This window comes from Pholcus phalangioides, unplaced genomic scaffold (genome assembly GCF_987345545.1).
Source record: "Pholcus phalangioides strain wild (caught in Gottingen) unplaced genomic scaffold, Ppha-v1.0 ptg000007l_1, whole genome shotgun sequence".
NCBI lineage: Eukaryota > Metazoa > Arthropoda > Arachnida > Araneae > Pholcidae > Pholcus > Pholcus phalangioides.
This window is the reverse complement of record NW_028301600.1, coordinates 55,430,794-55,444,108: the sequence shown is the minus strand read 5'-3', so window position 1 is coordinate 55,444,108 and position 13,315 is coordinate 55,430,794. Positions and strand designations below refer to the sequence as shown.

At 37.7% G+C, this 13,315-nt stretch overlaps 1 protein-coding gene across 1 annotated transcript in view; it reads left to right on the top strand.

Annotated features, from left to right (window-relative positions):
• Positions 1–13,315, top strand: part of htt (huntingtin) — a 441,906-nt gene that overhangs the window by 412,307 nt on the left and 16,284 nt on the right. Inside the window, exon 54 of the mRNA XM_089233919.1 lies at positions 6,636–6,798. Coding sequence (XP_089090045.1) covers positions 6,636–6,798 — 163 coding nt within the window. The remainder of the gene's footprint in view (positions 1–6,635; positions 6,799–13,315) is intronic.

Below are 13,315 nucleotides of genomic sequence, written 5' to 3'. Positions count from 1 at the left end.
CAAGAAATATGGCCCTCTATATTAAACTACACATACCGCAATAAAAAAATATACTCAATGCATGGGCGGAGATATGGGGGAGGCGTGGGAGGGCTTTGCCCCCCCCCCCAACCATCAAAGGTGGAGTCTGATCTAATGTATATATGTATATATGAGCTGACATCATCATCTTGCCCCCCCCCCCAGACTTACAAGTCATTCTCCACCTATGACTCAATGAAATATAGAAACAAAAGACCACAACAAAATATATGTTAGCTATTACTCATTTCATTTTAAATTTAATATAAAAAATTAATTATGACTCAGTAAATCCCATATTAATTCGTATTTAGAATGGATAATAAATTTGATTATTCGTAGAATTGAAATTATGGAAAATTATCTGGGAGCTGATGAGCATATCAAGTTTTGGAAACCATGAATGTTCGTGAAGCATTTTTGTCACTGATTTTAAATGTGGCTCATTTTTGACTATCACCTAAAGATTTTAGAAACGCGGAAATTTCTTTGTTGACATCAGAAGAGATGGCAACAATTTTCTAATTCAGTTTTTGAGCATGGGGTGTACATATAAAAAGTTAATTTTTTTAATTTTAATAACTATACAATCCCTTGAAACATTAATGAAATTTCTCACTTCGCACATTTACATTCCGCAAGAATGACTCAAATATCTGTCACTGTTTTCTTGCTATTCCCATTTTGAAAACCGTCAGGCAATTGTGGGACACTATATTCAGGTAATGCAAGCATTTAAATCACATGAGTGCAAAAACCACTGGCGGACCCCATCGAGAATTTTAATTGGTCTACAAAACAATTTTGAAAAAAGTATTTCATTATTTCAAAATACCTTTTAGGATGTGGGGTTAAAGATAATATATATAGAAATTATGTAATGCATTATTGATTTTGTTGCTAGACTATAACCAATTATGCAGAAAGCATGGTGCGCACATTCGAATTAAATCTATGAGTGTTTTCCATCAATGTGTAGACGCCTGAGGCAGGGACGGCTCGAGCTTATCTGCCGCCTGGGTGCGAAGCTTCATATGCCGCCTCTAATGGCCACCCTGGTAGGAGGCTAACAGGGCTTCCGTGAAGGGGACCTCGAGATAAACCAGATTTCTTTTCAGAAGAAAGCCGCACATCATTGTTTACCATGCAAAATGTGCGTGACCGTATGTCCAGCTTTTGAAGTAGAAATTCTTTTCCATTTCAGAATTTTTTTACCATTCCTAATAATGCCAGATAACAATCCTGGACATAGCACTTATTTTTGTGACCCATCATCACTTATTCTGTAAAGATGATATATAACCAGCTTATTTTTATTAAGAAATTGTTTTCAAAGGTGTTTCTGGTACTCCAGGTACCGGACAAATCAGAAGCGGAATTTTTCCTTGGCTCTCATTTGACTTGTTGAACAAATTCTGGGTGAGGGCATGCCCCCTCCTCCCATCCTAGAGCAGGATACAGGAGCAGCGCTTGTCCATACAACCCATTGTGGCCACATGAGATGCCGCTCAAGAGGGATGCTAAATCCGAGGTGAATGGGTAAAAACAGTTCCATTGGCCGAAAAAAATCAAAGAAAATATTTTCTGTCTGCTCTGGGGGGGGGGGACAAATTCCAGATGAAAGGGCGAAATTTTTTTTTTTTTTGGATACGTTGTGAGGGAGGAGCTTGTCCCTAAGGGTAAGCCACTCAGGGCTCCAGTTTAGGGGCTCGGGACTGAATCCTTATAATTTTTGTCTCTTTTTTTACACTATAAATTAACTGTAGAAAGGGCCCATGGAAAAACTAGCTTGGGTCCCGCGAAAGATTCCAGCCTATGAGCCTTGACGCAGGATCTAGGGGCTATGGGGAGGGGGAGGAAACAAGCAAGAGGCGCAAAAAATAAGTCCCGCATGAATACGGATTTTGCCTCAAACCACCCTGATAGCTTACATTATTATTTCTGGTATTATGGTCAGAGATCCTGCCTATTTTCTGAACATTTCCGTTGTCGAGGTATGACTCAAAAGTTTGATGTCATGTGAATTTTCACTATGTTAAATTTTGGGGGACGTCTACGTGGCTGCCCCTTACAACCTGCCACATGGGTACGTCGCACCCCTTGCACCCTCGCTTAAGCTGCCCCTGGCCTGAGGTTGAGCACCCCCAGTTATATGGCAATCATTATATCGGAGTAGGATACGAATACAGGAAAGAAAAGTAAAATTTAGACGCAACTAATAATTAGTACCATTTTTTTTCTGTGAGGTCTTCAACTTTTTTTCAAGATGAGAGCACTGCCTGTGTCTATCATCAAAAGGTGAGCACCCGTATAGAAAGTTTGTTATATGAATGCATGAAATCAGGATTATTTCAACCCTCGAATGCAATTTGTACAAGGTGTTCAATTGTAACGTTGACCAAGTGCTCTTGAGCACGAAATTGGACACGAGCATCGAGCATTCTGGATGCTTCGGAGAGCACTGTGGTGTTCGTGAGCAATGGGTTGAAGATGCCTTGTTTATGATTTATCAGTAATGGCATGGGAGGGGTGGAGGGAGATTAAAAAAAGTTAGACTGAAATGGGAGGGGGCGGCAAAAACATAAATACGGCCCTGCCCGGTCCAGGTGCCTCAAGTGCAAAAAGGACTTCATGAAAATGAGATCCAGTTAAAATTTTCGAGAGAGAAGGCATTTCTGAACAGGTAGAGGGCCTTAGAAAAGTCCCTTTGATGCTCGTAAGACTGCCCTGCATAGACCACCGATGTGTTGCAAGAAATAAACAAATAACGCCCGAAATTCTGCTTTAAAAAGCAATGAGTGATATATATTGTGCATTTTTATTATTTTATTTCAGAAATATTTCTACGGATTCTCAAAGTGTATGTGCTCGTGGCTCATCGTCACCCTTTTTTGAGGGATGTCTCAACGCATTGGTTTATTGATGCGTTCTTATATTCAGTTCTTTGTAGTGGGGTTTTTTTTGCATTAGGCCAGGGGGTTCTCAAAATGTGCACCGCGACACCCTGGTGCTCCTCTAATCTTCGTCAGGGGCACCACGGAACGGTGACCCTGACGAGGTTTTTATGAAAATATTTTTTGTTAAAAAGCTTTAGGGAGCAGGCGGAGCTCGCGGATAAGCATTGAATAGGGGAAAGGGCACCTCGGGTGGAAAAAGTTCGAGAACCCCCTTCGTCAGACTGTTCTGGGCAGTTACGAATAAATTATGACGAAGTCGGGGGCACGGGTGCCAAAAGTTTAAAAAATACTGGGGTTAATTGGAGGGGAGATATATGTGTCATGAGTTAACAAACACACCAGCCATAACTTTTTCCAGGGAATAATTTATCCGATTGGACACGCTGCTGTATATGCATAATGATTAAACAAAGTGATTCATAGAAAAGAGAAACTACACCATGAAAAAAGACAATGTTTCTGAAAAAATCACATTTTAACATAAAACTATGCTCTATCACTGTATAATATAGGACAATATATATATAGAAGACTATAATTTCCTCTCCTATTCTCTACATATCAGAGTGCTATTTACCCAAGATTATAGGTTTTTATTGACCCACCTTTAAGAAAAACTCTTCCAGAACCCCAATTTGTGCCCCAAAATCTTGGGTTTTTAGGGCTCAAAAGCTCATAGCTGTTTTCCAAATTTTCTTAGTCTTTGACACTGCCCTATACACAAGGTCTTGCCAAGGCACCTGCAGATAACTTGTCATTTCTAGGCGTTGTGAATCTAGCTAAGTCCCCCATACATAAAGTGGTATTTCTAGGAGCTCAAGCTCTACCTAAAGCACCCAAAGAAAATGTGATACTTCTTGGCACTTAAATCCTAGCCATTACTTCATACGTTCAGTGGTCTGTCCACAATAGGTTCCCGTGCCTAATTTCTTCAAAAGGTGCCTTAGTCAATGCTCTTGGTGGCTGTTCAAAACAGAATGAGCATTTCATGAAAATCATATCCTCATACCTATTAAAGGTATTTCAAAGAGCTCTACCGAGAACGACCAATAGCAAGAGAAAAAAAGTTACAGCTAGAAGCGGGCTAGATTCTGCCCTTTAATAAAGGTGGGGAACAGAGGCTGATATGAACATGCTTCCAGATGAAGAGCTTGAGAGCAATTGTCAAAAATGGTAATGAAAACCTCCACTTTCTTTTTTCCCTCCTTCTCTTAAGGGTTAGTACAAATCCAATCACCGTGAAACTGCAAGAGGCGCAAATATAAATGTATATATTTTTTTCGTTACTCATTATTTTAGTCAATGAAGATAGAAAATGAAAAAGCCAATATTTTTCAAGTTTTTTTAAAGATCCAAAGTCATATAGAAAAATAGGCGGCAATGTAGGCAAAATTTTTATTGGGGGAGCAATTGCTCCCTCTGCTCCCCCCCTGGCTGCGCCACTGCACCCAAGTGGTAGATATGTGAAAAACTACAGTAGTATAGTTCTTTCCAATATCATCCATCAATGCAAGTAGGTCAATGTACACTCATTGCCATAAAAATTTGCGCACCAAGAAATAATTGTGGGATCGAAACGAAAGTTGGCCTGAAGGTACATGTCGGGCAGATGTGCAAATGATTAGAAATGCAGCGTGATTGCGCCTTGCGTAATGCCACTAGAGGGCATTGAACTTCGTTCTCCTTGGAGTATAAAACAGGTAAGCAGAGCTTGCTGGAGTGTATTTAATCGTTCGCAAAGGAAATGCTGAGGTAGACATGCCGTTACGCCGCCGTCGAAGACCATATGAGCAGTTGTCAGAGTTCGATAGGGGAAGAATCATTGGGATGATGGAAGCTGGGTGGTCAGCTCGGCGAGTAGCTCGTCAACTAGTAGCCAACTGCCTCATTGGTCCCTATCCAGACACAGGCAGCAGCTTCACTACGGGCCCCTGTGTCTTCCCGAACCATCGCAAGGCGCCTGGCTGAAGGACATCTGGTATCGCGGCGCCCATTACGTGTGCTGCCAATGACACCCACCCACCAACGTCTCCGTTTGGAGTGGTGTCGAGCACGACGGGATTGGACTGCAACGGAATGGAACCAGGTCGTCTTCAGCGACGAATCGAGATTCAACTTGAGCAGTGATGACAATCGTGTTCGTGTGTGGAGGCCCCGTGGTGAACGCTTCAATCCTGCCTTCGCTTTACAGCGACACACCGCTCCCACAGCTGGTGTCATGGTATGGGGTGCCATTGCTTACGATACACGGTCAATTTGATCCATGGCACAATGACAGCCCAGCGGTATGTCCATAACATCCTTCAGCCACATGTGTTGCCACTCATGGCAGGGCTCCCAGGAGCCATTTTTCAACAAGACAATGCTAGGCCACACACAGCAAGGATGTCACAAGACTGCCTCCGCCACATTACCACCCTTCCCTGGCCTGCTCTATCCCCAGATTTGTCGCCAATCGAGCATATCTGGGATCATTTGGGACGGCAAGTTGGACACCCTACGAGGTTGGTCGAACTAGAGGCACATTTACAGCAACTGTGGAACGAGATGTCTCAGGGCATCATACGGAACTTGTATGCCTCAATGCCCGCTCGTATCGCATCATGCATGCGCCCTAGAGGGGGTCCAACAGAGTACTAAAACTTCTGTTCATCTGTACTTTTTTCTGCAATAAATTATCCTTTTTCTTGGATATATCAACGTAGTACTTACATGTGTAAAATTTCGTTTGATTTTGACGACTTCTTCTGGGTGCGCAAATTTTTATTGCAATGAGTGTAATTGATATTAAGCAAAATTTTTTCATTAAATGAGCTTATCTCAACAATATTTGACAGTATGCAAGGGCTGTTTAGCAGTTTATGTGTTGGTGAAAAAAAAAAGGTTGTATACATTACTGTGGCCTTTTAAATCATGAATTTCTAGACCATTAACCTTCTTAATCATTTCTGAGGTATGTGACCATGAGCAGAGCTCTTGGGATGAGGCATGGGGGAATGCCCCACCAGTGTCAGTGATGAAGCCGATTGATCTAATGCATATGCACATGTATGAATTGGCATCATCAGCATTATGCCCCTCTCGACTTCCATTGTCATGCCCCTCAGCCTTTCATGAATCATCATCACATTATAAATCATTTTCAATTATTATTGAATGTGATTTAGGTACTTGCTCATCAACTTCCAATTTTAATTTAAACATTCATTTGAAATTATTAGTTTTATAATGAAGTTTATAGTGTATTTTGGTATGGTGTGCATTCTTATGTTATGGTCATTATCAGCGTTATCCGAAAATATTTTTTCTAGAGTGATATCACTTCTCTTCAAAATTTGAAGGGGTATTTTTGGGAAACAGGGTTGTTTAATTTTTATCGGGGAGAAATTACTCTATTGAAAAAATTAACTAAAATTTAATGGAGTATTTTCAACCCTTTGGAGGAGTAAAATTCAATTTTGATGCGTGAATTACGCAGCTAGATGCGTATTGGCCAGCAGTGGTTATTAGTGCATGATAATGTAAAATTATATTAAATTTGTTTAAAGATATTTTGTACATGGCTCTATTTATTTATTAAGAGCATTGTTTTTTGGTTTGAGGATATTATTTGCATGTGTTTTCCATTTAGTTTTTAATTGTGTGTTTTTTTTTAAGAATTCGGAAAGGTTATTACTTCGAGGCAGAGGTCATATGTCAGGTATTGCCACCATTTTTGATGGAATTTTTTCCAATGCAAGATGTTCTGAACAAAGTGATAGGCGAATTTTTGTCCAGTCAACAGCCTTACCCTCACCTTATTTCAGGTGTTATATTTGAGGTTCGTTGTTTTTCTGTTTTCATATATTTTAAGATATAAATTTAATCAAATAAGAAACATCAATTTTCTCTAATGAGAAAATAATGAAAATTATGCAATAAACTAAATTTCAAATGTAAATTTCTCAATTTTCTTGTGTAGCACTTAAGTTGTAGTTAAGAAGTTACATAACTTGATTTAATTGAGACTCACTCTTTTGCTTTAATACATTGATTTTCATAGCTGTACTATTGTTTTTGGTATAAACTTTTCCCCCATTTTCAATAATCAGGTTTGTGATTTCATCCCCTGTTAGTTTGTTAATGATTTCTGCATCATTTTTTTCAATGTTCGTCAAAATTCAAATGAACTGAAATCTAAAAGACTATATGGTATGTTCAGTCAAATCTGCTCAATTGACATTCATATCTGTTGATGTTTGTGTAAATGTTTGAAATGTCACTTAACATATTCTGTATAAAGCATTGTAAGATGTAATTAGACAAATACATATGCTAGACCATAGTTTCCCAAACTTTTTGTTCCTATGTTATATGATGAAAGACGTCACTCTCCCTTGTTAGTATGACAGACATGGAAAACTGGCTGAGTGAGGAGATATCGATGTTTCAGGAAAGGGAAATTCATCTCTGCCCTCACAGGGACTCAAACCCCTGTCTCTTGTATGGCGAATGAGTGCTCTACCAACTAAGTTATGAAGACAGAATTTCCCAAGGAGGGGGCCATCGTCCATTGCACGGAACCATTCAGCATATACATATGTCCCAAGGAGGGAAAATTCTATCTGTCTTCATAGCTTAGTTGGTAGAGAACTCGTCCGGCATACGAGAGACTGAGGTTAGAGTTTCTGTGAGCGCAGAGATTAATTTTCCTTTCCTGGAACATTGATATCTCTTCACTAAGCAAGTTTTCTGTATCTGTCCTATGTTATACCAAAATTTTCTACCGCTCCCCCCCCCCCCGGACCATTCCATCTCCCACCAAGAGTATATGGCCCACTTTGGGGAAACTCTGTGATAGACCTTAGATTTTGGTTCATAACCTTAATAATAAATGACAAAATATATTAATATTTTGCAATTTTATGGTCAATAAATTTTTAGAAATCATATTTGCTAAGTAAACACTAAAGTATTTCACTCAAGTAAAATGTCAGAAATAGCATTCTTTGTGAAACACCTTTTAAATTTTCATTTACAGATTATTTCGTAAAAATGCAACTCTGAAGTGTAACTTTGGTTCTAAGTGTAATATAAGCAAAACAAGGCCTGGTTTAGAATCACCAAAAATGGGGGGGGGGGATTTATATTTTCTTCCGAAATGTTGTTTTAAACATAGTCGGATACCTTAATCAATTTTTATTGATTTAAGATATTTTTTCAAGGTTAGTTACGCAAAATTTCTTTGGGAGAGATTCCTCATGACTCTTTCGTTCTTCCCCAAACCCATTTTGTTCCTTTCAAACATCAGTATGTTGATTCTGTATATGCCCTTTGTGCCTTAGAAAATCAATCAGAAATGCAGGGATGCCGGAACATATCTGCTCATATTGTGAGAGCAATACCATTCACTTGCTGAGCAACACCATTCAAATTCAGCTAATAGATAATTTCTAATATAAAGCGCTCTTTTCCAAATATGAATAAAAAATGTTTTTAAACTCTAAATATGGATCCTAATTTATTTTGCATTAGTTTTGCCCCTGAAAAACATACTAACAAAAGTAAAAAAACCAGCTACTTTTGGCTGGTATACTGGCCCGCAAAAAGACAAGAGTTTCTCAATGCAGATCTTGCTCATCATTCCTATTTAAAAACAGTCTGGGTATACTTATCTCCCTCTTTATTCCCAGTGGATTTTTCTGAGCAGGGATGAAACCCCACTTTTCATGGTAGTTATGTCTCTTTTTTTCCATTTCCTGGAACCACCCCCCCCCCTTACCCCAACGTGTTTCTATAATGGGTTGGTCAAAATTCTTTTTGAAGCAGAGCGCTTTTATTAGTTGAAACTAGAGCCATAAAACCTAACGTTGCCTTCCAGCCATGGCAATCACAATTAAGCGGCAGCCCCAATTCTTTGGAATGGCTGTTGTCCAACAGTCCAACCTACAGCCAAAAACAGATTGGGCTATTCAGGAAAGGACCAGGTTGTGGGGAAGAGGTGTCAACTCTATTAATAAAAAATATAATGGGGAGGGGGAAACGAAATTGTTGTGCTCGCAACACACATATATGCTCTCTCTTTTATTACTCATCCGTCATTAAGAACCTTAGAAATGTTGCGGCAAAAGACTGTTCTCCAAAACTAAACAATTAAAAAGAAAGACTAGATAGACCTTGCTCTTGACCAGTCTTCCAAAAACCTTTTTATTCCACCCTCCAAATTTGGTGGTAGCCATTTATGATTAAAAAAAAAAAAACTACAGTTCAGAAATTGCTTGTTGTTAAATCCATGTTCCCACATGTTCGATACAATTTAGGTGTCCTGGTGACACCCCCCCCCCCTCCCGAATTTTCTCTGTCCAATGACAAGCAGTTTTGAGATAAATTAGAAAAGGATTATATTTTTACTTGCCTTTGCTTAAGATATGTGTTGTCATAACCATATGATATATACATATTGTCCATCAGTGTTTGTTATTGGTAACTGGCCATTATGGGAAGTTCTCATGCAGAGCAGAAAAGAGAAATAATTATAAATTTTTCCCCAAAGAAATTGCATATCATCATTGATGAAAGAGAGAGCAGATTTTATACCTCATGTGAGTTAACTTTCATCTAAACTACTTTCTCTATTGTATTATTGCTTTTTTAATAATGTATTCTGTCTCTTATACTCAGGGATACTGTCTCATACCAACAATATTTTTTTATGAAACCTCACTTCAATGATACTCTGTATCCCGATAAGTCCCTCTTCCACTAATTTTTTTTCTAATCTTGTTTGGAAATGCCCATAATCTAAGTAAACTGCCTCCTGGTATAACAGTAATCCCTCTCAGTAGTGGTTCTTAATGTCGCTCTGAAAATTGGTACAGGGTGGTTTTTTGAATACATTTTGAGCATTTTTAAAATTTTAACCATTTCTTTACGACAAACACTTAATGAAATAAGGACACCCTGTATATTGTTGTACCAGCTGGAATGAATAAGTAAAGAACAATTCATTGAAACTGTTTCCCAAAAAAAAAAAAATGTTATTAAACAGTAACTTTTTTTAGTTTAGTTTTGGAATTTATTGAAAAAAAGCTAAAAGTAACCAACGCTAACACCACCTATAGAAGGTATGAATGGATGCTGATTTATTCTTTCCTTACAAAATATATAAAATGGAGGTGAAGGGAGTCCTAAACATTTTTGACGCCCTAAAATTGAGACAAATCTTGCCCCGTTATTATTTTTCACCGGGCCACGCTTCTGGTAATGATGGCCCTGGCAACACATGGGAAAGGGGTTAGTGCTGAGAGGGCTGTACCTCTGTAGACCAGAATGAATCTGGTTACCCTTATGTCTTTTGCACTATAAATTGATATTAAACGGGGACCCGTGAGAAATAGGACCTGGGTTCCCGACTGAAGGATGTGGGAAGATCCATTCTATGCCACATTTTTTTGTTCAGAAATTCACAATTTTTATATGCATATTCCATAGATTATTCAAATAACATATTTGAGTAATTTTAAAAAAGGTGCGTTAATTTATATGCACGAAATTCTAATCAGTAGAGCCCGGATTATATGCAAATGCATTTGCATATTTCAGCCTTTTCTAGCATTAATGCATGTAAATGCATAAAATCAAAGAATTTTCAGAATAAGTGCACATTTTTAAAGTTTTATTTAAGCGTAATCAGAGAGAGAGAGAGAGAGAGAGAGAGTTTTTTTTATAATTTTTCAAATAAATATTGTTAATAATACTGTAAAATTTCTCTTTTGCAGTCACCGGCGGCACAAAAAAAATTCGTTCGTAAAAGAGGATTAACCGTTGATCAGGGGTTTGAAATGTATACTTCTATTATACAAGGGGAAAATATTACTTGGCAGTAAAAGAAGCGTGATGGCATCTTAAGGGGGGGGAGGGGGTTCACTGTATTTTAATGGCATCGGTTTTTGTGCCGCAGGTGGAATTTGGTGAATTAATAGAAATGTTCATATTTTTCCAAACATCAAGTGTTCTATTTTTAAGGCTATTTCTAGAGATATGTCAAAAGTGTTCAATTTTTTTAGAAATAGTCTAATTATTAGTAGTGTAATAACTTAAAATTCTTTTGTTACTGTTATTTAGTTACTGAGCAGCTACAACAAACTAGAAATTAAAAGTGCTTAAAAAAAATATGTATTTTTTTGAATATGCAGTATATGCATATGTGGGGATATTTTTTGTAAATGAATATGCACCAAGAAATAGAAAATATTCATTTTAAAAGCATATCTGCTTTTTTTGCATGGTGACTTTTTAAATGCATAGTTTCTAATTTTTGGTAATTAACTTTTTCAGGATTTTTTTGGTGTATTTTTTGGGTTTTTAAGTGCATATTTTGGCATTTTTAAGTGCATATTTTGGCATTTTTAAGTGCATATTTTGGCATTTTTAAGTGCATACTTGCATATTTTAGAGCATATTTCTCCACTTTTTTAGTGCATTTATTCCAGGCTCTACTAATCAGTATTAAACATACATTTTAAAAATTATAGATTATTGTTAAGAAAGCATTAGGCATGTGTTTCCGTATGGCATCACATAGGTTAGACCATGAATTAATTATTAATACATGGTTAATGGACTGCTTTGACAAGGAGACACCAATATTGATTGGTAAGTGACAATTCTAGGTTGTGGTGTTGCAATGAATTTTTCTCCAATAGGGTTGTTAATATAAATACCTAATATGAATTTTGAGCTAATTCTTGGTCAAACTTAAAGGCAAAACAAAATATACGAGGATGATGTCACTATTGGCTATCCATACAAAGGTTTTTAACAGCTGACTGATGCAAAGATGAAATAATTTAAATGAGAATTATCTTAAACTTAAATCCCCTGTTTTACGGTCAAGTGTGACTGTTACCCTGACCTCAGCAACTTCGACTTGCAACTAAAAAAGGGAATTTACTCTGTTGCTTGGGGACAGTGTCATTTTGGTGTAGCAGTCCCCATAATTTTTAACGAAAGAGAGTAAATTCAGCGCCCTTTCTGGTTCAATGTCCAGGGCACCAGACTCCCTCAACTGCCTTAGTTACGACCATGGGTGTGACCGCATCTTCTCAAGTCCACCATGTGTGTGCACATGTTACCAATAAAAATACAATCTATCTCCGCCAAATATTGCATACACAGAATTCAATCTGAATCCACAATACATGCGCAAAATAAATATACGTAACAGATCTGCAATTAGATACCTGGTCAACTTGTTGCCCAGAATATATAATAATAATAATAATCTTTATTGTTTTTGACCGATTGCCCCATTACAAAGAACGGGGCCATCCTAAGAGCATCATGGGCCAAGTGGTTCTGAGGCCCTACCTTGCAAATTGTAGACAATTTCAACCGGATCTCATTTTTGAGGCCCCTCTTCTGAGGTCCCCAGGTTGTGCCCAGGTGGGCCCATACTTTAAGACGGCATTGCAGAGGAAACAAGGTAAACAATTAAATTTTTGTTTTACATGAAATACATGGATGGAAAAAAATGCAAAAACAAATAGAGAGTAAAAAAGAAAAAAAAACAATGAGAGCATGCATGAGTATACACACAACCAAACTAAAAGAAATATATATATATTGATGATTAGAAATAAAATAAAAAAAATACACCAGTCATATATGGAAAGGTGTGCACATAAATGGAAATATATATATATGCACACATACACACATATACTGCCTAGAATATATTATACTCTGGCAGACTCTTGCAATGTTAATTCAGTGGCCAAAGAGTGTATTCAGATCCCAACCAGTCCAGTACATCAGCCTGAAGCATTATGGGACATTCTATTTGAAAATGGTTATTATCTCAGATGAATTATGGTGTTCGGTGTTCTATCCGAAGAAATTTATTATTGTTATTATTTTGCAAAGCAAGCACACTTCGAGCAACACCAATCATTTTTTACTTCCGGCGTCCCTTCAGAAGAGCAATAAACGTAAAAAGTTGAGTGCATATGTACTTAATGTATATATATATTTGTATATATATATATATATATATATATATATATATACCATTTTTAGTGTATTTTCAAAAGCCGGGGGGTGGCAACGCCCCCCCCCCCCCCCAAATGACAGGCCTGCTTGAGTGTGTAGTATGGAAGGAATGCAGATCAGTGCTTTTTCCCCTGCTAACTTGTAAAGATAAGGTAGGGTTACCATAATCTGAAACCCCAAAACTCAAATATACACGCTTAGCATAGTGTCGAAGTTGTCTGTCTCTGTCTATAACAGATTGCCCCATTGCAATGGCAAAGGCAATATTTATTCAAAACAATTGATATAAGTTTATTGCTTTTGCTTCT